Source organism: Phaethon aethereus, assembly GCF_964289735.1.
Source record: "Phaethon aethereus genome assembly, chromosome: 16".
Classification (NCBI taxonomy): Eukaryota; Metazoa; Chordata; class Aves; order Phaethontiformes; family Phaethontidae; genus Phaethon; species Phaethon aethereus.
In genome coordinates, this window is record NC_138592.1 from 6,321,418 (window position 1) to 6,348,153 (window position 26,736).

Below are 26,736 nucleotides of genomic sequence, written 5' to 3' on the forward strand. Positions count from 1 at the left end.
CAAGAGTTACCGGTGACTTGGGACATGCAGAGTGACCAAGGGCGCGTGGGACACGCTGCGAGGGACGGTCGTGCCCACGCAATGCCTGTGCCATGCAACGCATCAGGATGCGAGCCGGGGCACCACGGGGATCGTGCTCCCAAACCCCCCGGCACGCTCACGGGTGAAGCCCCAGTGCAGCCAGATCAGGTCAGTTTGAAAGTACTCCCTAACGGACTCCAGTCAAGCAAACATGGTACCATACGAGATACTGAATAATTTTAAAAGTTAAAATAGTTTATTGCTGTTCTTTGTAGAAATGCACTTAACTTACATTGTCTGTTCTCTTCCTTTATTTGGCTGTTGGATTATAGGGATAAAAAGGTTGCATTTACCCATTTGTTCAATGACATAATACCTTTTCCTCTTTTGCTCCACTCATGATATTCTCCCAAGCTTCGCTAGCCAACAGCCTCAAACCTCTTTTACATAAATACTGTAAATGTCTCCATAGGTTGCAGCATTGTAACAAAAGATCTACCAAAGTAGACAAAATGTTCGGTATTCTTGGTTGGTTTTTTGCATTTAAAAATATACCTAAATTTGAGATAATCTTAACAGAGTAACAATTACAATAAGAAAATAGTACAGTGCGTTGACTAAAGGAATATTCTGCTCTCCTTCAAGCCAATATTCCCTTTTGCATGTTGAAGTGATTCAGCAATTACTTAAGAACTTTTACCTACATACAATAATTTAGTAAAATGAGAATTAAACAAGGCAGATACTTACTACTATTCTTCTGTCTGCAATTCACAGCTCATGCGAATAAAATCGCAATAAATATTAAAAAATAGTTTTTCTTTTTCTTTTGTTTTTTTTTTTTTTTCTTCTGTAAGGCATCTCTGAGTATTACAAAGTTTTTGTACAACCAAAAAATAAGATTGCTTTTTTCCATGTTCTCCGAGTACCTCTGTACCTCAACAGTAATTAAGAAGATTGCAGGTTTGATGAGGAGGGGAGGGCTGACGGGGCAGGGCCAAAAAGAAGACCACAGGTGATGGAAGCAGACCGCGACGTGTGCAAGAATCTGTAGTTTTCCTGTGAAACATTTCAGTCACTTTTAAAACATCTTCAAGATGGTATCTGTCCAGATTGGAAAAAAAAAAAAACAAACAAACAACCAACTTACCAGAAGTCCATTTTCACGAGCACAGTCAGACTGCAAGGGTTTGGGTTCGCCCTTAATACTATAAATAGCTTAGGTATTGATATGCACCTACGAAGAGGGGATAAAGGAGTGGGGTGATGTTTTTTCCTTTTCTTTGTTGTTTCTTCTGTTGTAATTTTTTTTTTGTTGCTTCTGCTGTCCTAGTCGCATCCTTCCATTGTAACAGACTGTCCCAGGCGGCGGAGGCGCAGGCAGGGCCCTCACTGCATGCGGTCGGGCTGCAGCTGCTGCGGCTGGTACTGCACGAAAGCGGTGGCGGGCGCCGCTGGGTTGCTGGCGGTGATGGGAGGCTGGACTGCGCCCGTGTAGCCGTACCCCACAAACCCGGCCGCGGGGGAGGCAGCGTAGGGGTACTGGTCGTAGGCAGCGGTGGTGTACTGGGAATAGGCTTGGCTGGCGGCGGTGTAGTCGATGTAGGGAGACGTGATGGACTGCACAGGGGTAGGGATCACCACGCTGGGCTGGATGATAGCTTGGGGGTAAACATAGTGAGGCGTGAGTCTGTGGAGGCAAAGGGACAGAGTCAGCGAGGGGATGGGCTCCCTCCAGCCTGCACACCCCCCTCTCTCCCCCCCAAATTCATGTGCAGCAGCCACAGAAACAGTGCTGCCCAGCAGCGCTGCCCTCGAGCCAGGGGTGCTGCTGGGCACGGAGGGAATGAAAAGCAAAACGCTCCAGGACCCCAAGGGTGGAAAAGTAGTGCAAGGTGAGGCATGGACTGCAAGAACCAACATACACCCTGGTCTCCATGTCTTGTGTCTCCCACTACCCAGGCTGCTGGTCCCCAAAATAACCTCCCCGGACGGCCGCGACAGAGCCCCTGCCTGACTGGCTCGCCATGTCTCCCTAGTCCCGGCGTGCCCTGCCCATCCCTGCCAGCGCTGGCAGCCTCGCTGCCTCCCGTATCCTCCAGGTCCACGCTTCCCCCCGCACTGCCCGGACCCTGGTGGAGGCTCCCGAGGACCCACAGCCCCCACGGGGCACCTCCCAGCACCGGGGACACCGGGTCGCTCGTCCCACCAGGGACGACCACTGTCCCGGGCACAGCCGAGGGCCTTCCAGTTTGCCAGCTGTTACCAGTTACTACACGTTTAAGCCGGTGTTTCCATAACACTGGATGTTTAGGGCAATGCTACAGGGTGTTTGTTGTAAAACACGAGATACTAATTCTGGTTTTCTTCCCCTCAGCAACACCCCTCCGGAGCGCCATGCCAGCAGCCCCCGGCCCGGCAGCGACGCTCGCGCGCCCACGAGCTTTTCCACGCAGGCTCTGCGGCCGGCGGCCCCGGCCTCTCCTCTGCCCTTTCAACGCAGGTCCTGAAGCGTTGCTTTTCACCGGCCGGTCCGCCCCCGCCCCGAGGTAGCCATGCTGCTGAGAGGAATTCAACATCGCCACAGTCAATTAAAGTCCATCGACTGAAACATCCTGGAGATGATTAATGCAGGATTGCCCACTAATTTGCTAGAAGCTGCTAATGAGGAGGGAAGAGAAAAAAAAAAGAGGCAGCAAAATGAAAGGGCTGTATTTTCCAAAGGGCCCACAAGAAGTCAGGCCTCAAACAAGAGCAAAAACTGCGCAAAGCTGAAGGTTCGGGGCCATCCACACGAACTGCCACAGGTCAGACAAAAACGCACACGCGACTGCAGAGCGCAAACAGGACCTGCCTGCGCAGCCCGCCGCAGAGAGCCCCGCTGCGCGCAGGCTCGACAGATTTGGGGCTTGCTTAAGAAATAGGGGTGTGCAGGCTGTCACCAGCAACGGCACGTGAGCACTGAAAGATCAGAGCCGTGTGCCCCAGAAAGCGCACGCTGTGGAAAAGGTCCCTTTGGCCGGCTGCTCGCTGAATCACATAAGGCAACAGCAGAAACCAAAAGCCATCTCCAGAGACCTCCTTCCACCCTGTTCCCAAACCTAACTCATTCTGGCAAACAAAAAAACCAAGGTGAAACTCTGCAAAGAGCTTATGCAGATTCAAATATTTTGGGGATTCTTGTGTGGATGTGTGTGACAGCACATTTTCAAACATGACCACTTTTAAAAGCCTCCCACAGGCTTTTCACAAGATGCAGGCTTGTACGTGCCTAAACTGCTCTCTAAAGCCAAGCTCGGCTGCTCAGGGAGAGGACAGCTCACCCACTCGTCCGTCCAATCTCCGGGGTCGGAAACCCCAGCAGCAGGACCCGGTGCTCCAGTGCTCCACAGGGGCTCGTAGCCAGGGACCAGAAACTTCTGCTGGATGGGTCACTGGCTGTCCTCATTCCACCCAAGTGTCCGTCCTAGGTCTCAGCCACCACCCACAACATGCTGGGTTCCACCTGGGGCTGGTCCCCCCTATCCAGCAGTTACAGGGATGTCCCCATTTGCTTTACAACCAGCACTGGATGGTTTAACCCACTCTTCAGGCAGGAGAAAGGCTTCTTGCAAACAAGTGCTCATTTGAACCAAGCTTTCTCTTGTTTTCCCACTCACATATGCACTTTGGTTTTTCTTGAGGCAATCTGCATGATGAGAGAATGATTGTTCTCCTCCCCCTCCAGAAACACTGCCTCCGGAATCAGGGTCCTTGCATAGAACGTGGCTGCCCACAGAGGAGCGGCACCGGGGAGGAAGAGGAGGGATGGTGGAGGGCAGCACCACAGCCTTTGGCTGATTTAAGTGCGAGACCATCTCCAGAGGCCAGAGCCATCCCTGGCGTAGCGCAGAGAAAAGGGACCTCACAGCCCTTCAGTCCACAAATGCACCATACCCAATACCACCCTGTGACTAACAAGAACGAGAAGAGGCAGCAGAAATTCACCGAATCAGTTTTGGTTTAGCTCCGATCTAAACCGAGGCTGACACAGCTGAATCGGAGCTAGAGCTTCGGTGCCAGTTCAGACCAAGAGCTCTTAATGCCGTGTGCCCGCATTAGCCGGCGGCGGCAGCCACCTCTTCCGAGGGGCCGGGCCCAGTGCCGACCCAGAGGCTCCTCATGCTTGGTCACTGGTTTGGTTTGTTTTCAGTAACACAGAGGTGCAACACTGCTCTCTTGGCCTGCCAAGGTCTGGGGAAAGGCTCCGCAGAGGCACCCCTAGGCACCGGCCCACGCAACGGTTGGGGGTGAGACGAACGGACCCCACGCACGCCTCTTGCTCTACCCCCTCAGAAATTGGCAGCCTGGACGGCAGCCTGCATCCCAGAGTGGCGACGGATGCTCTGGCTGCCCGTTGCTTCTCTCTACGTGTGTCCCACTACTGGGCTTCCCGCTACTCCAGGGCTTGATAAAGTTAAAACCACCCCACAAACACAACAAAAAACCAAATGTACAATCCTCATGCTCAACATTCAATAAAAAACGCCCACCGGCAGGAGCAGAGGAGGGGTCTGCACTTTTCCTGCACACAGGCATTCAGTCTGCACCTGCAAAATGCCCAGGAGGACAGCGTGAGAGCCTCCAAGCAATCCAGCCTGAGCACCATCCTGTCTGAGCAGCTCCGCAGGTCACCCCCCGATGTCCCTTGTCGGCACACCCCACGCGGAGGACATGGCCACGTGCGGGGCCGTCAGGGCGAGCGCACACTCCCAACTCGTCCCCAGAGACTGCGCATGTCGGCTTTGCCTTCACATACACAGCTCCTCCATCGCAGCTCCCACAGCGTGCTCCAGGGAGACAGCAAGTCCACGACATCCCGCACTACTTTTTTGCTCAGCACGGAAAAATTCCAGCTCTTCAATGCCACTTTGAATAAAAAGCACCATTAGCTAAGAAGACAATAAGTACTCTTGCACTCCGTTTCCAGAAATACATCCCAGCCCAATACATACAACACAAGCGGACATCACACGCCATAGTTTACTGCACTAGAAAATCACACTCAGCAACTCCAGAATCTGCTTCTATGTAAAAGGGAAGGTTCTTTTGGTCTGTGGGATTTTAATAATTTAGCTAGAAATTTCAATCATGATATGCAGTTTGGACTTCTGAATTAGGTGGACAGATGGCAACTCATCGATCAAAACAAAACACACAACACAAGGTAAGGTCACTGATGACTTGCAGCTACAAACAAAACCAAAGCAGTGCAGTACAATGAAGTTCTCTGCTGGCTACGTTTAGCATCCCCAGAAGTTCTTAAAATATTTGCCCCCCTTCCATTATTTCTGAAGAAGATCTTTTTGGGGCGGGGGGGGGAAAGAAGCTCTTTTTAGAGTTCTTTTTCTAAAAATCAGCAAACTCTAATCTGAATTTCTACAGAATGAGTCACATCTGTGTTTTAGGATGCCTTTCCCTTCCTCCCTGCAGTTTTTCTCCCTCCCCCACAGCGGGCCCTGCCAGCCAGGAGAGAACTTCATCTAGAATACACACAATGTGATTATAAAACACCAACCAAGTGATCAGCCATCGCCACCACACATCAAAGTCATCCCGTGAACAGCAGGCGTACGAGATGCTTGTGGCATTACAATTAATCGTGGGCAAAGGCCACAAAACGCAACGAGCACGGTCAAACCTAAGTCTAGAGCCGGCGGTGGCAGCAGGAGGGACTCGGGAGGGCCGTCGCGGTGCAGGAGGGCAGCTGGGACCGCCAGGCTAGCCCACGTTCCTAACTACGTGGCACGACGCCACGCTGCCCTGGCAGCCAAAATTGAAAGACACAGAACAAAAGAGATGGTTACAGAGCCATTGGCAGAGGAGGCGCAGACTCGGCTTCGGCTTTTGCTGCGCAAAATGCGAAGGACAGAACAAAAGCTGCCCGGTTTCGGTGCCGTCCTGGGCGCGGACCTTTGAATGCATCAGGTGAGGCTTGCGGCTGCCGGCGCCCCGGGCTCGCAGGAGGTGCTGCCTGCTGGAAGAACGGGCTTTGTACAACCTACCGTCGCCCCGCGCTCCCCGCTGCACCCGCAGGGGCGGCTGGCGGGCAGCCGCAGCCCCAGGGGCTGCCAGGAAGAAGGGACAGGTCAGAAGGCCACGTGTCCCACACCCCGTCCCACAGGGCAAGGCAGAGGAACGAGCTAGCGAGGCCCTCTCCCGGGTCAGCTGCTCTATCCAGCAGAGCTCACCTTGGAGATGCTTTATATACTTGATTATTTTAGGTCGGGTTTACTCCTAAAACATGGTTTAGCTGCACCTTCTCAGCTCCCCTCTATCCTGCAGGACTTCCTACGCGCGAGCAGCTCCCGCAAGCTGCATGGGTCTGGGAGAGCAGCACGGCAGGAGCTCCCGACCACCTCCAGCTCTGCCAGCCACGCCGGGCGCTGGTTTTGCTGCTTCTGGAGAGGTGGGAGACAAGGACAACCCTCTGCCCAGAGGGACACAGCATCACGCTACCACGTGGCAACAAGGAGGGGCGCAGGGCTCTCGGCGGCCTCAGAGATCAGCGCACAAACGCCACGACCATGAATAAAAGGAACAGAGCCCTTTGTGTCTGCCAGAGAAGGCACAAATTCTGGCATCCGACCCCAGGAATTTGGTCTCCATTTCCACTAGAGCTGACCCGCCGGCTGCTACAGGGACACCCACATTGCCACAACACATGATGGCAGGTGCTGCCGGGCTGCGGCTGGCAGGTGGGACTGCAGGAGCCAAGTGACGTCACGTTTTCCACAGCGACGTGAAAACTGCCTCCGGTGAAGTAACTCCTCCAGCCACAGCCCTGACGACAGATTTGAAGACGCACTTTGAAGTGGGTTCACGAGCGTAAGAGCAGAGCACCAGACACGAGCTGCTCCGGGAAGCAAACCCCAGCAACACCGAGGGAAGCGGCAGCGGTCCAGGAGCTCCACGCTCGCATTAGCAGTGCCGCGGTGGTGCTGGTGACGCACAGGCACAGCCCGGTGTAATCCACACCCTGGGAACACCATTCCTGAAGGACACTCCCAAGCCAGCAAGCACTCACCTCGTGGAGCCACGCTAAAGTAAACCTGTAAAGTAAAGTAAACCTGCGGGGAGCGTTGGCAGGCTTGGCCACATGCATCGTACAGGCCCAGCCACAATGGCAGGCTGTAGAAACGTGGGGCATTCAAGTCCTGTTCTCAAATTCAGATGTGACGTGAGGAGAAGGAGGCTGGAGCACAGCCAGGTCAGTCCTCGCCTGCCAACAAGGACTCTTGCTCCAGGAGATCACATGGAGTTTATCCATCGACAGTTTGATGCAGATCGGGACACTCGTTGTGCCCCAACCGCTCCACCATCCATCAGCGTTCGCTGACACGGGCTGGGCTTCAACCACTGACATGACAAACCTCCGAATCCTGAAACGTCCCTACTAAAGCTGATTTAAATATGCATTGAAATGTCAGTGGCTTCTGCCTCATCAGCCAGCTCTCTCAGCCAGCTTGAAGTAACATGAGGATGAACTCCGCAGCTCCACGGTTCAGTATTTATCCTCTCCTACTACAGTATGACACAAACACAAAATAGCATACCAACCAACCCAATTTCTGCTAATCTCGTAACTAATTTGCCTGTCTGTCTTCTACTCATCCTCCTCTGGCCCTCTGGGAAAGATTTACACAGCTGCCTGTGCAAACTGGGACCAGATGTCAACACACTGGTGGCAATCACCAAGGAACAACCTGCCACAACAGATTGTCCCAGGCTGGAATCGGTACCAGAGAAAAAGTGATTGTATTACAGGATTCAGTAATAACCTCTGCAGGTTGCTGAGCCTACTAAAATAATTCCTTGAGAAATACAAATGCAAACTTAAGACTACGAAAGCAATCCATGATTTCAGTTTTTTTTTCATTTTGGCAGGAGAGAGAAAACGTAAGGAACAGGAGGCACCGCAGTAGCTGAGAACTTCTCACAGACCAGCACTGTCCTCATTTTACAGTGTTAGCAGATCTTGACTTCACGATGCAACAAACCCATGGTCCATAGCAGAGGAAGGTGGATCCCACAGAAATGAGTGAAAGGAAATGCCATCTAGACCTTCCGCCATAGCTGGTGCGGGGTGGGGGGGAGAAAAAGAAATAAAAACGGTTGTGGACCAAAGACGAGAGTACATCTTCTTACAAAGATCTAATCCTTTTTCTCAGCTTAACCAAGAATCTGAGATCAACATGCTGAGCTCTACCATAAGTTAGCCAGGCTCAACAATTCACAGCTTTATCCTCTGCATCTTGCTTCCCCCACACCCAAAGGGGAAAAAAAAAAAAGTCCCAAACAAAGGCATGTTGAGCCAGACCAAAAATAGTTGTGGAGAAGCAGGCTGAAAAACACTCAGGTAGCAGAAGATAACATCTGCCTGAAACAAGAGCCATCTGGCACCAAGGAAAAAGCCACATGGAAGTTTATCCGCAACTAGTCAGCTATCCAGAGAAGGAAAAACCCCTCCCCTTTCGAGTTATCAGCACAGCCAAACCAGAAATGAACTGACTGAAGAAACAGAAAACACTTCACACCAGTGCACTACAGGAGCCCGAGTCCTTCGGCATCGGCGTGAGAGCCCCTGAGGACACTAGGTTCGTCCTGTCCACACAGGAGGAAAATCAGAGGCTCTGACACATTAACCCAGGAAGCCCCAGGAATTCTGCCTTTAACTAAGCTTTGCAATTTTCTTCTGCAATTTGGAGAAAACCAAAGGCTGCAGAAACATCTCTAAAGTCTTCAAGTACCTGATGAGTTTTGGCGTAATATATATTAAATTGACTACTTTCAACTGGTTCCATTTTTTAACAGACTTACTTTCTTTACACATGATCCCTTCCACTGACTTTCAATTAAAACCATCCACACAATTGATTTATCAAAACCTCTTTCTTGGATAGATGAAGTATTCTGAAGTAGAGTGCTTTAGCTATGGAAAAAGCAATGAAATACCTTTTTTTGATAAAAGAAAACCTACACTGATAGAACAAGTAATTTCTCAGCCAAGAAAGAAATCACATTTTAAGAGTTTCAGTGATCGCTGCTGCCAGTTGTGCCTTTCTTGTTCTAGGGCTTCTAAGACACCTCTCTCCACACCATCCCGCGAGCCTGCCCCCGGCATGGCTTTCCCAGCCTCCGCTGCTTCGGCCGGAGCAGAGCCGGCAGCAGCTCGGCTAGGACACGGGAGAGCTGAAATGCTCAAAGCTGGCGACAGGGAAATTGCGGGGGACAGCACGATCCTGTTTACAGGATTTAGAGACCGAGAAATAGGAGACTCAGTTTTAACTCTGAGGTCCACGACTTTTCATCTTTTGTGATCACAGAGTATATTTAGCTCTGGTATGTAGCTAGCTCCCATCTGTGGGGAACAAGCTCTTCATATAAGTCATATTTAGAAGTGACCCAGTGTCCTTGCTACCAAATTATCAGCACAACAACTGCCTAGTTCCCTCGCTGGTGCCCTCAGCCCAGAGGCAGGCCAGTCAGAGCTGCATTTATATTTGAATTACTGGGCACGTGTTTAATACTACACAGTTAGGGACCAGTATGCCAACAGCTGCGCAAAGGAAAGATGAGATCAAGTACAAGCTGGACTGCTTTGAAAATTCAGACGCGTGCGTGAATCTGCCACGTTGGGACTAAGTGGCACCAGCCAGCTCAGAGTAGGAGAATTTTGCATCCGCCGCTCCCCAGCTCCTGCAAGGGGAAAGGGCTTAGGTCTCTGCTGCTAAGGGGGCTGCTCTCGTGCTGGTGAAGATGACGAGCAAATCCACCGAAGGCGATGGAATCGCGTAGAGAAGATGGCACAACTCAAGTCACATGCTGTAAAGAAAAAGCTAGAGCCCCCTCATCCTGGCTCTCCATCACACACAGGGCTGTGCCCCGACAGCACTGGAACGGCTCATGGCATCCTTCACCCAAAGCCTGTCCCCTGCAAAAGCCCTGGCACTGCCTTGAGCTCGGCACAGCATTTAGCCAGATGTAAGGTCAGTGTATCAGAAGAAGAGAGCGCGCTCTGTTGTTCTACAGGCCTATACTAGACACAGGGCGTGAACAAATTGTGCCCAAAACCAAAACGAATTGCATGCCAAGCCCTCGGGTCTGATACTAGCATTTGCCACCTTAAAGTAGATGTTCAAGGAAATTTGAAAAGCCACCTGATCTGCTTATAAATACGTGTCTACTCGGGGGGGGGGGGGGGGGGAGAAAAAAAAAGAAGGGAGCTCTTTCTGACTGGCAAGCATTTGGTCTGAATAGCAGCAACCATGCCTGAGAACTAGCAGCTGAAGCCATTTGGAAAATGGAATTGAATGTTTCTTAGGAAATCCCCCCCCAAAAGCCTTCGTGATACTGGCACACGACAAACAGCAGGTGCCAGGAGCACCGTCCCCACGGGAGCTGCGTGCGGCCGGCCGAGCGGCCCGGGTCCTGCGGCGGGGTAGCCTTTTGGGAAGTGGTGCAATAGGAAGTCGGAGCACGGGGCACGCCAGCTGACGGAGGCCGAGCAGAGCAAGGCCAGCGTGCGCCATTTTATAAGCATAACCACAGAAAAGATGAAAGTTTGTTTCCTTTTATTTTTCACCCAATAGAGAAGTTTTAAGGATAAACAGCTGCGAGGGAGGGTGGGCTGACACAAAGAGGGACTTTCTTCACTTCCTAACTGCAGCAGCATCAATGCATGAAATTGCAAACGCAAAGAGCTTTAACTCTTTCCAATGCTGCCCGAGACCAAATGCGGGCCAGAGCCGGGGGCCACCAAAATGAGCAACTACACAAGAAGGTGCAGCTGGGCCTCTGGAGCAGCAACATCCAACGCGCAGACATGGAAAGAGCTGGATCCTGCTGCAAGAGACAGCTGCATGTTCCCGAGAGCTCAGTCACTTACTCAGTCACTGGTAGATCTCCCACACAGATAGCTCCTTCGCTGAGGCACAGCCACAGGAATGCATCTGCCACACGCTGCTCGCATCCAGAGCCGCAAGCATGGCTGCAAAGAGCAGAACCAGGGAATCCCCGTTCCCTGCACAGACTCAGGCCTGTCTCGAGCACCAGAGGCCCAGAGGAGAGAACCAAGACGGGGGCACCAAGCAGCTCTGCCATGTCACTGCATACTCCTGGTCAAGTAGTCTACACAGTTGCTCCCAGCAGCTTCCAAGTTTCATGTGTTTCTCAAAATTTCTTAAAAAGGACACTGCTGCAGTATAGAGACAGCTCCACTTGGAGAGAGAGGCTCTCCCCCTCCTCTGATGGCGCAAGCGCAGCTCTGCGCTGGCCGGTAGCTGCCGGGACACGCCGTGCCATTGCCGGCTGCCTCCAAGCAGAGCGCAGCCTGTCCGCGCCGGGCTAAGCCCCCAGGCCTAGTGCTTCCGCTCAGAAGCCAGACCTCGGTCACCCCGACACAGAAGCATCCTTTGCCTTGCGTTACTGTTAAGATGTCCCGTTATGACAATCTCGAGGCTACTGTTCAAAACAGGATTTACTACCGACTCTGTGCCGTCCGCTGTGCGAGTGCCTCCCCTGCCAGGACAGCAGGAGGAACGAGAGCAGCTTTTAATGGTTTCTCTTTCTGTTCCGCAGGCCCCAGGCAATATTTACAGCCGCATTTGGGTGCCTGGGGCTGGGGGGGGGGAAACCTGCAGTTTATAAATAATCCTCAGTGATGTTTGGGTAATTTTCATAGTTTCCACTCATTTCAGGTTTCACCAAAACCTGCATTTTGTGGCTTGATAGCTGGAACACGATTGTCTGTCTGTCTCTTATTTAACTGCCTAGCAGTTAATGGGTTGCTCATTCATGTCTTCCCTGCCACGTCCAGCTTGCACACCTAGCACCCTGTGTCCCACAACCATCGTCTTTTGGAAACCGCATGCCAACCCCCGGGCACAAACACTTTGCAGAGACAGGAAACAGCAGGAGGGAGAACTGGGCAACGTCTTACACCGTAGGCAAAGCAGATGAGCCACTGAGCTTCATGTGGGAAAGGTCAGGATCCACTGCACACAGTGCAGAGCAAATGGACAACAGCAATTTGATGAAGCTTCCAAAGACAGACAGAACCTGATAAACTCCTCATCTACCCTCAAACTCCACAGAGGGCCAAGGAAATTGTGGGTTCAAATGAATGCAAGAGTGGAGCCTGGCAGGTTCTTAACTTTGTTGGTCTACTGACGAGACAAAGAGGGAACCAGCAGCCAAGCTCCGTTGCTTGACTGAGCGCCTGATGCTTTGCTCAGAAGCCACACAGTAGCCCCAGTCATGGCACTCAGGTAAATGATTCCACATTTTGTCAAACCCACATTTTCAGTGATTCTGCTCCAGCAACAACTGAATGCAATGAAATTCTTGTTTACTGATGCTTGCAAATAATGATATATAATCCCTTCCTCCAACCCTGCGGGCTCCTGGTTCCTGTCTCTTGGCAACTGATAAATAATTTATAGTGCTCTCTGCTGTAGGTGCTAATTGCAGCTCTGCTGGTTTAATGATGAAACCAGTGCCTAGGAACTGGAACAGTAACTGTCTAGATCACAAGGAACATGTAGTCAGACGATCCCACACTCCTCTGCATGTGAAACTAAAAGCAAACTGTTCAAAAAGAACGTTTTCCAGAGCTGCGGCTGCTGGGTAGGACTGCACCCGCAGAACAGCAGATTATCTGCAAGCGGAACAGGCGCGCGCCGGCACTCCTGCCAACACCAGGAGTTTAACATGCTGCGTGCTTCGTCATTTTGCTCCTTTCTGTTAGCATGTATGGAAAAACTCCTAACAGGTTGGTTTTATTGTCAACTTCTCTTACGCACTCCTATGTAATTTGGAAAGCCTCTGGGGTTCACACCTTGAAGGTACCACTGCTGCCTACTTTGGGGGCTGAGAAAGCCTTTGCAGCTCCCATGGCAGGAGAGCTATTAAAAAGCGGCATCTTGTCTACGCAGACTACTCCAGCTCTTGCTACAGAAAAAAAAAAAAAACGAGACTCTTCATTTCATGACAGATGTTCTTCAAGTCTTTCCAACAGAGCAGTAACCACTCATGAGATCTGGCATGTTTGAACCGTACACAACACACGTGCACAGGGTGTGCGCTATTGTGGCAACACAGTCTCTTACACCATAAACTCACTGGAATGAGATTACCCAGGCAGTTGGCAACTGCAGCCATGAGGGCAGAGGAGTGAAAGTTTCTATTTTGCTGTTAGCAGATTTTTTCCTTAAAGGAAAAAAACCCAAAACCAACCAAAAAACACATCCCCCCCAAAAAAACATGAACAGAGAGGACGAAAGGGATAAAGTACTTCTGTTGACAAAGGCCAAAATCCCATCTATTTATATTAGAGTCACACAAAAACCGCAACAGAGCAGTGCTCAAAAGCTTCAAAAAATGCACCTACTCTCTTAATGCTCTTAGAAAATAATAATAAAAAACCCTATCAATATTCACTTTCTGAAATGGTGTAAAAAAAGGACTGCATCAATCATTAAACAGTTAAATGAAGGCAGTATGACAGTCGCTATTGTTCTCGTGAACCACACTTGTCTTTTGCCGAGCAGCTGCCAGATCCTATTAGATGTATAAAAAGAGGACTTTTCTAACCGAGTAGGGATGGTATAAGCTATTGAAAACAGCAGACAAAAGCCCACTTTTGCAGACTATTCAAGCCTTGTATAACATCTGTCCAAAATCAATTTTTGACCTAATGTTACTTTCATTAAGTAACAGACTTTGTTTCCAATGCAATTTGTTTTCTAGGATAAAACTGTATCCTAAGCATTATTACATGGGAAACAGCACAGAGGAAACAGAAGATCTTATTTGAGAAACATGAGAACAGAATTTCCTTAATTGTTTTGACACCTTAAGTACTATAATAGAGAAACTATTTTCCATTTATCTGAATTCTTGTGAATTCTTGAAGTTGGCAAAGCAGCAAGCAATGCACTGGGTTTATTATGACTACGATTTACTGAGGATAAAGGAGGATCTTTGGGAATTACATTAAAGCTGACAAATGCACAAAACTTCTGAAATCTTCACCAAAAATAAAGTACTCTGAACATTAACAACAGCTGTTGAAACTGTCCATTCTTGACAGCTAAGGCTTTTTTCAGGCATTTTAAATAATGAGGAAGTTGATTCATGAATTTGATTTCAAACAGGCTGTTAAGAAACATTTCCACTTACCCAAAGGGTCTCTGAATGAAAGCTGGATGCAGCTGCTGCACACCTATGGTAAAACCTAAAACAATGTTCAGAAAAAAAGAACTATTAGTGAACAGCACCCATTGTACCATTCAACTCATAATATACATGCGTAATGCACCTTGGACCACACATACATGCATTGTATCTGCTACGCATGCGAGCAAATTCAGAACCCCATTTAGAAGCAAGTTAATTTTAATATGCGTATGCGATATGCACGGGGATCAGATGGGAATTCAGATTAAAGAGTGTGAAGTGCTGTTATTAAACAAACAATGAGGTATAATGCCTTATTTTACACACTGGGTACTGCGGGCATTAAACCGAAGGGCAGAATGATGAAATGGATCTTACTGTTAACACCGACGTGACAAAGAAGGTAACAAGAAAAGAGATTAGCCGTGGGAGAAAACAGCTTTAACTCAGTTATATGAGCTTGGGTGCATAACACTAGTGTGACGGGTAAGAAGACACGGAAGAGAGGTAACTGGACTACACAGTGTCCTCAGTCCTAACAGTCAGCACTACGAGGGATAAGCACGCGTCGTCAGATCAGATGAACCCAGCCCGAGTAACTCGTTTCCTCGTCTTACAAGTTATTCTAATAGAGAGAGATGGGATCTCCTGGGTGCCTCACCAGTTTGAATACTCCGTGGTTTTGCTCCCAAATATGCCAGGTTTACATTTGCTTTCCTGCCATCAATGATGGGGTTTGGGTCTTTGCACGCTCTTTCAGCTGCGGCTCTGTCTGCCATGGTCACCTGGAATTAAGCACAGCCTTGTTTGTAGCAACAGCACTTTGTAAACACTCCGGCAACAGGCACTAAGCCGGGTTTATTTATTGTTCTATTTTGAACCGGGAGCTGAGCGCCGCTTCGTTCGGTCTCGCCTGCAGAGCGAGACGGGAAGGGGCTCCCGCGGCCGCGGCGGACAGGAGGGCTTCCCCTGGCCAGGCGGCTGCGCTGGGCTGCGGCCAGTTGCTCGCCCTTGGCTTTTCCACCGCCTCCCCCGTCCTGTTTGAAGCAGCCGGCGGAGCCAGTCCCGAGGCTGAGAGCTGGCAGGCGAGGGTCCGCGCTCCGAAAACACGCGTGGGGCCAAGACCGAGGGCAGCACAAACACGCAAAGAAAGAGCGCGGCGGGAGCGGGGGAAGGAGGTGCCGCAGGGTACGCCGCGACCTCGGCTGGCCCGGGGGGCTTTCCTCCCGGGACCCTCGCCCCGGCCCTTAGCCTGGGCGAGCGGTCCCCCCGCCCCGGCAACTGCCGTGAAGCAGCAGCCACGGGACGGACGGCAGCACCGAGCCGCTCCCCGGCGGGGCAGCGCCCGAACACCGCGGGGGGGGTCCCGCCGGCGCGGGGGCACCGCGGCCGGGCCCCCCTTCACTGGGCGGGGGGTGAAGCAGCGCCGCCGCCCGTCACCGCGGCGCCTGGCCCCCCGGGACGCGGAGCGAGGCGCGGAGGGGTAGCAGACGCGCGGGGCGGCACTTACAAAGCCGTATCCCCGGGATTTGCCGGTCTGCCGGTCGGTGATCACAACCGCCTCCTCGATGTCCCCGAAGACTTCGAAGTACTTCCTGAGGGAGGAGTCGGTGGTGTGGTAGGGCAGCCCCCCGACGAAGATCTTGGTGAAGGTGGTGTCCTTCTGCACGGTGTGCATGGTGCCGGGCGCGGCCGGCCCCGGCCGGCATCCACCCCGCGCCGCGGGCGACGAGAAGAATACTCCCGCCCGCCGAGCCCCCGCGGCGGCCGAAGGCGGCGGAGCGGCGGCTGGGTCCCGGCGGCCTACAGGCGGCTCATGGCCGCGCTTTGTCCCGGGAGCGCGGGCGGCGCCGCGCCCTCCCGCCGGTGCCGGTGAGTAGCGGCCGCCCGCCGCCGCCGCCGCCTTTGTAGGGCCGCGCCCGCCCCGCCCCTCCCCGCCGCCGCGCAGGGGCGCTCGGGGCGCGTAGTCCGGCACGGCGGCACGGCGGCGGGGGGGGGGTGGGCCGGCCCTGGGGACCGCGGCGGGCGGGGGTCAGCCCCCTCTGCGGCGACGGGCCCCGGGCGCTGCCCCCCGAACGGCGGCCGCCTCGTCCCAGCGGGAGGAGCCCCGGGCCCCCGCCCCTGCCGGCAGTGGGACCGCCGCTGGGCTGTGCCGACCCCCGGGGGGAGCCCGCCCGGCGCCTGGCCCCGGCGGCGAGTCCCGGCGGCTGCCGGGGAGCAGCTGGAAACCCCTCGGGCACGGGGCGGGGGAGGCATGGGGACCGCTCCTGCAGGAGCCCGCCGAAGAGACCCGCCTCGAGAGGGGGCCTTCACCCCCCTCCGACCGCACAGTCCCAGCGGCAGGAGTTTGGTCCCCGGCAGGTTCGGGCATAGGGACAAAGCCAGCACGCAGGCTGCCGGCCCGTGGGGCAGGCCGGGTGGCAAAGGCGCGTTAAGAAGCCAAGGCAGGAGGAAGGGATGCCGGCGAGGAGGAGTAGCCAGGCGTTTGAACACTGACGAGAGGTCCGAAAGTGCCTTTATTAAACAGGTTCCTAAGCTTCCTCCTTCACACAGGCAACATCTACCTGTGCAGCCTGCCTCTGTGGGCCAGGGATGTGCTACTCCCATTTCCACTGGTGGTCAGCAATGGGGTTCCTCTCCACTGTCCCCCTTTTACAACTGTTCCCTCCAAGGACAGGCAGCTCATACAAGGGAGGCTGTGAAACGCCACAACCTTTGCTGTGACCTGCAGTTTTTGGGGATAGCTGTGATTCAAAGCTGGGAGTACAGTTACTGTAGCGCAACCCCATACTCAATTCACACAACCCTCCATTCGGAACCACAGGAAAACAAAAGCTGAAAAGTGACTTTGTGCCTCAAAATCCACCCTTGGGGATCACTCCAACAGTAGATTGTTTGCAATGCTTTAATTCCTCCCCCCCAACATCGGTTAGAGTCTGGGGTGTGGGAGGGGGCCCTAGAAATAATTTTTCATTCACCATTTCCATCACCCAGAAATTCATCAGCCAGAACCTCAAGAACTGCCCCTGTGCCTTGGGTTTTTCTTACCTCTACAGGGTTATCATTTTGCAGAGAAAGAGAGAATATTTTTTGCTGCATGATAAATGAAGAAGTAACATTTTAGCAAAAAAAGCAAGTGCAGTTTTAAATCACCATCTACTTTGGCTTCTCTACAGTAGGTTCAGACTCTGCAGACGTTTTTCTGTTACAGAGCCCACAGAGAAAAGCCAGTTGTTTCAAGAGAAAGGAATGCGTTAAATGTCTGCACTCCATAGTTATTCATTAATATTTTTCTTGCACGGCTTCCATAGTTCTAAACTCCCTATGCTTCATAAAAGAAGGATAGAGGGGGAAAAAAAGCTAAGGAAAGCCATTAAGCTTTTCGTTCCTAAAGCACCAGACTTCAAGACTAGGACACGTTTCTGTTGATTACTGTGGAAGAAAGATGGAGCTGGGCCAGCAGCACCCAACATCACTGCAACATTAACAGCCTTCTGCAAAAGGGACAGCCACATGGGAGTTCGTGGAGCCTTTGTGTTGTTTTATGCAGTGATGTGTGTGTGTGCAGCCACCAGCTCTCCCTGGCCCGTCCCAGCAGCAAGCCCAGAATACACCTGTGGGGTGGGAATACAGCCAGGAGCTGGGGCCTCTCCACCGCTGAGTCACACCCCTTGTGTCTGCATGACTTCCACCACAAACTGCACATCAGCTGCTTCCTGGGCAGCCCCAGCTAATGGCAACCCAGTTGGCATTCAGTCGCTGTCCTTTTACAGAGCTTCATTCTGCTCCAAATGATGGCAAAGATTCAAATCATCCAAATAGACTCCGGCTCCTCTGGAAGGCAGGCAAGGCTCACAGAGTTCTCAAAAGCTACCAGAAGTATCTCAGTTCTCAGTGCTTACACTGGTCAGGGGTTGAAAAACATCATGTACTTTCTTCCTCTTCAAACACGAGCCCCACATCTCTCAAAACAGGAATCCCAGTTCTTCTTCTTTCCTAGAGGCAGGAACAGAAGTTTTTTTACAGGCAGAACAGAACAAGAAAGAAATTAGGGCCAAACTTGTACTTAGTGACCACTGCAAACCCCACGGTACCGCTGGCATGGCTGGGGAGAGTTTGCATTTTTTTGCCACACCCTGGAAAGCAGGACGGGAAACGAACTCTCCTATCTCATGGTACAGCTATTATAAGTGCAGGGTTTAATGAGCTGTTACCACAAACGCAGAGGGAAGGAGAAGAGAAAGCGAGTAAGGTTAACATTATGTGAGTTAACTTTTTTTTTTTACATTTTTTCCCTCATTCTTGGGATAAACAATCATCACACTCCCCAAAACACCAACAGATTAAATCCAGCCACCAGATCAAAACTGCAGCAGCTTGGCAGAGCCAGTTTGCTGACACCTTCCTATGATTTTACTACAATGATAAGAGTACCTGAGAAGAGTACGTTTCATGTTTCTCTGGCCAAAGAGAGCTCTTGCAGAGACAGGTGTATCTCAAAGTACGAAGCTGCCTGCGGGAGTGCTGGACAATGCTTAGCACAAATCCAAGAGCAGACTGCAAGCAAAAACGGGAACACAGATCTGATATGTGCTATTGTAAGGCTGTAGTTAGTTCTTTGTATTAAGAAATAAAACTACACTGGTCAATCAATGAGGAGGCTTGGACAGAAGTCATCTTTAGTAGTGGTGTACAACCATCCACATGGTTAGTGGATGTGTAGTATTAATGTGTAGTACTTGTATTGAAAATCCTGAGCATCCTATTCTCATACGGATTTGGAAGACTGATTTTATGGTAATTCAACATAGTTAAGAGAACTCACTGGCTTGTTACTTACGTGTTCATATATTCCTTGAGGTTTATGCAAAACTGATACACAAAGGCTCCTTCTGGTGGACTTCAGCAGCATTATCCGAGGCATGAAATGGGGCAGCTGCAGATCACCAAACCAAGTGTCCTGGATTCCACTGAAAATCTTAGAGAAGGTGGCAGAGCAAGACCAGCCAGGTACAGAACCACGTAGAAATGGTCTCTGTCTTAAGTAAGAAAAGCAAATTATGACAGAGTGAGTTGTAGCCTGGGAGCACAAGAACACGATAGAGAGATGAGGAAAGAGTAGCAAATTAATTGCAAGGGAAAAGTTAGCCCTGTTCTTTGCCCTCTGCAAAGCAGCAAAGTCTTTTCTGTTCTTGTCCCTCCCTTGGCAGAGAGGGGTGGAATGAACGCCAGTGAATCTCTGTGGTGCTGTCCTTGTATACTTGACTGAGCATTTCCCTTTCCTCCCCTGATGTCTTTGGGAGAATTGTCTTGAGACATCCCAGGTCTGATCTGAAAGCCATTGAAGAACCTCCCTCATTTCTTATGAAACTGATGGGCTTTATTTTCAAAATGGAGCAGGGCTACTGTTGAGCTCTGACCTTTTTCGGTTGCTGCTGCTGCTTAGCCAAGACTTCATTGCTGTAGGGCAGTGCCCTTTGGTTTTGTCATGGATACCCGCTTACTGGTTATTGCAACAACAGTAGATGAAACATCCCTCTTAGAAGCTCTGCAGTTAAATAAGTTAGCTGGAGAGCAAGGGACTTACTGTGGGAACTGTTTGGTTTGTTAGTTTTACTAATGCTCAGTCTGGATGCTGGCCACCAGCTAGGCTGTGAACAGTAGCGTAGCTGGGAGATCTTGAGGGAAGCTGCATTCAGTGGCATTTGGTTTAGGTTATAGCAGGAGATTCTGTATCTGGGCCCTTTGTCTCAGATTTTCTGCTTTCATGCCCTGAACATACTATGGCCATTGCTTAACTCAGAGCTCCTGCTGCAACAAGAATTAAAAAATAAAAATTCTTCCTCTTTGGGCCGTTTGTAACAAAATATTTGAGAAGAGGATGTTCCTAATCAGGAATCCTTTTTGAATAGGCTTTTGCTTCAGCTGGAATCTTCCAATAGGACTATTTCCTCTTCTGAAATATTTCAGAACTGGGGATGCTGAGTAAGCTCTATTTTCTTTGCTGGCTATGCTAGTTACATAGAAGCAGATCATCAGCTCTAGCGGTCACAGAATCATAGAATCATAAATAGTTTGGGTTGGAAAGGACCTTTAAAGGCCACCTAGTCCAACTCTCCTGCAATGAGCAGGGACATCTTCAACTACACCAGGTGGCTCAGAGTCCGTCCAACCTGTCCTTGAAGGTTTCCAGGGATGGGGCATCTACCACCTCTCTGGGCAACCTCTGCCAATGTTTCACCACCCTCATTGTCAAAAATTTCTTCCTTATATTGAAATCTGCCCTCTTTTAGTTTAAAACTATCACCCCTTGTCCTATCACTATAGGCCCTGATAAAAAGTCTCTCCCCATCTTTCTTACAAGCCCACTTTAAGTGCTGGAAAGCTGCAATAAGGTGTCCCTGGAGCCTTCTCTTCTCCAGGCTGAACAACCCCAACTCTCTCAGCCTGTCCTCATAAGAGAGCTGTTCCATCCTTCTGAACATTTTTGTGGCCTCCTCTGGACCTGCTCCAACAGGTCCAGGTCTTTCCTGTGTTGAGGGCTCCAGAGCTGGATGCAGGACTGCAGCTGAGGTCTCACCAGAATTATCTGTTTTAATGATGCAAGTAACCTGCAATAAAAGAACATAACAGGATACCACATGGATATGGACATTGCTAACTCCGGGATTGAGAGAAGCAACCAATTGGACACCTGACTGGACCACAAACACATTTTAGAGAGAGAGTGGTGAAAGGAAAGGTCATTAAAAGACTAGTTCTACTTCTCCAAACTTTCATGCCCTCCCACTCGATATCCCTTTGCAAAATGAAAGTTGTGTATCTGTGCCAAGACTAAGGACAAACTGAATCATGATAACGGCTGACAAGATTCCCTAAAAATAAAACAAAGGCTAGGGAGAGAAATTGCAGAGCTCGTAACTGCTTGGAAGATCTTGCCACAGGAAGTCAGAGCTGCAACGCAAGCCTTGGGTAGAAGTCTGGATTAATATATAGGCCTATGAGGAATAATGGGCAATGAAACTAAGAGGCTGTGCCATCACATTGCTCATACACCTGCAACTACCAGCAAGGAGAACTTTCGTGTTTGGGAATGTTGTGCATTGTTCTTTATTGACGGTATGTGTCCAGAGCTTGCTATTTCTTTCCCCTCCTCTTCTGGTCCTGCACTTCCCAGGACCAGTGCACAATGTTAGGAATCAAAGTCCACTGGACAGTAAACCACTTCCAACTGCTACTGCTGGGTGCTGCCACTGTCAGAACTTCCTTTGCTCCTACCTGCACTGTGGCAGTAAGACTCCCTGCAGCTCACACTGCCACTGTCACCATTTCCTATGAGTTTCTTAGACACTAGGCTCGGCTGCAACACAGTAGCTTGGCACGTTTTCTTCCATGTGCTCTTGTGCTGAGCATGCACATCACAACACGTCACAGGGGAAGAACGAACCGCGTGCTTGGGACCAGGAAGGACTGGGTCAGCAAGGAAAGGTGCTTCAACGGACTGGTGGTAAACATGTGCTGCAGTGCACCTTGGGTGGTCAAACCTACATTTATCAGTGCCGGTATCAGCAAACTGGTGCAGGTTACTCTGCTCTTGCGGAATTTCTCTTCCACGATCTACGATGTGCTGTTTATCACGGGTAGCCTCCTGGGAGTCATGTGTGTAAATGTCCCAGTCAACCAGACTATGCCCAGTCTTTGCAGAGCATGCTGGGGAGCTGGAATGACAATGCACCAAGGATGCAGTAGATCTGGTTGGGCCTGTTAACAGGGGATTGTCACAGTCTGACAGCAGGGAGCTGGGATGGCTGACTGAGCGATGAAGATACTGCTCTTGATTAGGATGGTGACTGTTTTCTGGCATTGTTGGAGTCCATACCAAATAGTTTCATCATCATCAGTATTGTAATGTCTTGGCCTAGAGCAATGGTAACCCTTGCCTTCCCTGTGACCTTGGGGATGACTGCTCTTTGGCCTTTTAGTAAATAAACTAATGAAAAGTGCTGTGATGTTCATACTGCAACTAAATTATGCAACAAATCCATTAAACCCTTCACTAGCTGTTTTCAGTTTCTTCTTTAATTTGTAGGATAAAACAGGAAAGGGATGATAAAAGTCAGAAACAGAAAAGGAACAGGACAAAGCGAACAACTTGTGTCTGTTTCTGGACCAGAAGTTTCCATCCAGATTTTCTACCACAACTCCTCCATTGATAATAAGTAATGGTGAATAGAAGACAGAGATTTCCTGCTATTGACAGCATTAGGTGATGTCAGAACATTAAATATGTAGGCCAAAATACTGCCCATTTCTTCAAGTTTACCTTTGGTGATGCCGTCAAGGAAGACTCTGTTCAGGAACATGCTGAGGTATCCCCAAATCTGAAGGGCAGGGCAGGGCATGGGGAGAAAGGAGAGAAAGATAAAAAGACAAAACTTTAGTTTTGAGTAACAAAAGAGTCATCATCTGCTAAACACAACCTCCAATAATGATATTGTTCCTTTCCTGAATTTCTGCACAGAAATTCTGGCTCTTTTTAATGGAAATATTATCCCAGCTCTCTCAGCTGGGACGTAATTATTGAACAAAAGGGTTTTCCTCCCTGAAAAAGTTTTTTAGAAAAAACATTCCATTTGAGTCAAACTGCAAAGCTTACATCTCAAAATAGTTCAGGAAATGTTTTCACTATTTCAATTTTATGGTGTACTTTGGGAAAATACACCTTCATACTTTTGATAGCATTTTGAAAACCATAAACTTGAAAACCATTTTTTAAAATGACAAGAAATACTTTTGTGTTCTTTAAAGGAAGGAAGCAGAAAGTTTCAGGCATTTTGCAACAGCATTAATAATTTCTTTTTCCAAATGTTTGTTGAGCTGTTATGTTAAAACTAAGTGGTATTTTCTGATTTAAAAAAAGGAAATGCCAGAATGTTCCTAAAAATCTCTCTCTGAGCTACCAGGACCACATCCCATGACCTTTTCATGGGATTGCACGTGACACTGGTAGCACAAACTGAGCAGGAACTGTCCACCCACTCCAGCGAGTGTTCTTCTTCACAGAAGAACATTAAACAAGATGTCTCAGCTCTGGAACATGCAACACAGTTGTATGGGCAAAAGAGACATTCTTAACAGCTGAAGAAAAGTGACTTCAGAGCTGGACCACATCAATAGCAGTGGGTCAGACCGCAGGTGGGCCCCTCCTATCCAACTTCCCACAGGCGAGCACAGTCTCACCCAGCTGGATGGCCTCCTTATCCTGGTGGTGTCCTCTTCTGCAGGCTGCTGTATTTTAGACCTTACTAATACAGACTCATCTGTCTTGTCACATCCAATGATATAAATATTCCATCTACTCTGGTATCACCATTTCAATTTCTGATACTTTTGGAAGGTATTTAATGCCTGCAATGAACCTGGCCAAGTGCAGAATACCATACACACACACACAAATACAGGATCGGCATGGCATGTAATTAACTTCCTTTAAAGTTCGAGTTAGAAACTCTTGGGGCATTCTAGTTACCATGTCTACTCTATTCAAACACAAGGCAGCAAAGGTTTTGTTGCAGTGGCTCTGAACAGGGTATGACCACAACTGAACTGTCAAGACATCAAAACAACATACCAGCACTGGATACAAAAGCTATATCCATGGAGCCTGGAAAGGTATTTAAAAAGAAAAACATGGTTACCTGGACTGAAATCTGGGCAGAATGATTCCAGCTTCTACATGATCTCAAAAGGCCTTAAACATGCCTTTTACAAAAACCTCAGTTACCACACTGCCACAGAAGGGCAGCACAGTCACAGGCTGCAAGGGTCAGAGCTCACTCGGGTGATGCCATCCAGTTCCTTAGAGCACAACACCCACATCCAATCGGCTGGAGCATTGCAGTCATTGCTGATGAGGAAGAGCCATCAATTGCCAGCAACATGATGTCATTGTCCTGCTGCAATGTTGGGGACATCAGCTGAACATGACAACTGAAACATAGGCAGGCTATTTCCTGCTAAATCACATGGACCAGGTACTATGTAATGCTTTTAGTTAGTGGATAAAGACGTAGAGAAGAGCATAAGACAATAAAGAGGGTAGATATTACATGCATTCTCAGAAAGACAGAAAAAGGTGGATAGATCTGTTGATTTATATTTTTGAAGTTGAAGTCAAGCTCGTGAATGAAGTGTACAGATTGGTACGAAATCAGGAAATCCATTCTGCTTCTTGGGAGTATTGTTTTCCTTTTGCCAGCCTGAGGGTGCCAAGGCCAGTCCAAAGGACATTTTCATCAACCTATAAGAAGAAAAAACAACTCTGTTTCCTTACCAGAAGGGCAGCTTTGACAGCATTGTCCATGAAGATAATGAAGGCTAGTAAGAGCAAGATAGCAGCAAGTTGATTCTCAGATGACTCCATGATAGGAAAGTTATTGGGGAACTTTTCCCTGCGCCAAGCCATGTTCAGCACAGTTTGGAGAGTTCTCACTTCCTCACTACTGCTGGCAGGACCACCAAAGAAAGGTGCTCAGACGATGAACTGGATGACCTAAGCCATTGTGAAAGACATAGGTCAGCATTACAGAATGACTCAAACTGCATTGCACAGCCTATGGTTGAACAAAAGCTCGACAGGAGAAGGCTTCAATGAAAAAAGTTTTGCTAAGCTGTTCTCTTTTAATAGACATTTCCCATCTTTCTGTGTTTTTGTGAAAAGCTGTTTCAGTCCCGTGAATGTGTTTCTGAAATGCTACGTACTAACGTTTGAAGTCTGACAACATTCAATGGATGTAAAAGTTGTTCTTTACAAATATACAGGTACCATTCCATGAATTAAACATTAATGCATAAACAACCAATTACTGTCTGCAAACCTGCTGCTTTAGACCATGAATGAACATTATGTAGAAAAAGGAAACCTCCAAGGAAAAGGAGTCAGATGTCTGCAGAAAGCAATCACTTGTCAGTAAGTGATATCTGTCCTTTTGAGTCCATATAAATCACACTCCATGTTACAGAAGGAGCATGGCAGACAGCTGCCCTTCTAAAGAAAAAAAATGTTGTATTTTAACTCTGGTTTTAGTAATTTGAGAATAATTCGAGCTACGGCATTATTTCTGCATTTTACCGAGTACAATAATCATGCTCTATTCTAGACAAAACATATCTCAGTTTGTTGTAGATTAGTTGTTGTGTTGTAGGCTAGCAGAGAAAGATGACTGAACCAGTAGACAGTGGCTCAGAAAAGGACATTTGAACTTACACCTTTCTGGGAGATGGCACAAGTGTGATTAAATACCTTGGGAGGTATTGAAGAAAATCTGTTACTGAGTTTTGCTTCACAGAGCTCCCAGGAACTGCACATGATCATTTTCCTTATCTGGTCCAGCAAACCACAGAATGCAGCACCACTAATGATTTGCATTTAAGAAATATTAGTGACAGAAAGCATTCAGTATCAACCTACAAAGCATTTGTCAATACACCATAAAGTAAGGAGGAGAGAATTAACTGACCCAGGTATTTAACACATGGTTTCCAGCATTTTTCTATTGCTACAACAAACTCATTACTGGGTCTCAGCATATACATACGTCACACGTATAAAGCAGTTATTGCCTGCAAAAGATACTCTGGACAGTAAAGGGTGAACATTCCCTATTCACGGTTAAGAGCATTACCTTAATCTTTTATCTAGGCCTGCTTTTCAGTGGCACTTGATACAGGAGCTATATGAAACACTTCCTTGAATACATAAAGCCAGAGATTGAGTTACACATGATTGAAGATCTATGCCGCTAGTAAGACAAAAGCTCCTATATTACCTGGCACATGCCTGCTAAATTATTGAAGCGTCTCCTCAAACTGAATGTATTCTCTGGATAATTAGTCAACAGAAGAAAACGGTCTCTCTTTACAAAGCTAATGTTGACAGGTATGGTATCTTTCATGCGCTGTAACAAAAAGTATTTGCAGAACTGACGCGACACAGACGTTTGGAATTGCCGTGTCAACGCGCAAGCGCTCCCGAGGCACGCAGCCCCTTGGTGCTGTCGCCCCGCATCGCCTTACAGGCCAGTGCTAAACGGCGTGAATGCCTCCAGCTCCGCTTCAGAAGCAGGTAAACGGTACAAATAAATGCAGGTTTGCTTTGCGTTTGAGGAACGAGCCTGATCAAACCCAGCCCGACGCCAGCCCTGTGCTGTGCTGGCTCCTGCTGCCGTGGCAAGCGGGACCCGCCGGGGCAGCGCCGACGGGTCACTGCCACCTCTGGTTCCTAACGCTTGTAGTTGTGGCATCCCAGCGTGCCGCTCCAGCGGCTGCGTCCTCAGGAGCTCGGTTCCTGCTGCACGCTCTTGGGAACCCAGGCTACTCCCCGTGTGCGCAGCGCACACCGCGCGGTGAAAGCTCTAGCATCTGCCTGCTGAAAGCAGCGCAGCCAGCCAGCTGATGTCACTTCGTGCATTCCGACCTGGCAAGGGAAGAACACTAGCG

At 49.4% G+C, this 26,736-nt stretch overlaps 1 protein-coding gene across 1 annotated transcript; it reads right to left on the bottom strand.

Moving 5' to 3' along the window:
* Positions 1–255: 255 nt before the first annotated feature.
* On the bottom strand, positions 256–15,916 carry RBM38 (RNA binding motif protein 38; the record flags this gene model as incomplete). Its single annotated transcript, XM_082007335.1, has 4 exons — positions 256–1,711; positions 14,242–14,296; positions 14,900–15,023; positions 15,749–15,916. 4 exons carry the CDS (start codon positions 15,914–15,916, stop codon positions 1,411–1,413), a joined length of 648 nt encoding a protein of 215 aa, XP_081863461.1. The 3' UTR covers positions 256–1,410.
* Between the last annotated feature and the right edge of the window lie 10,820 nt (positions 15,917–26,736).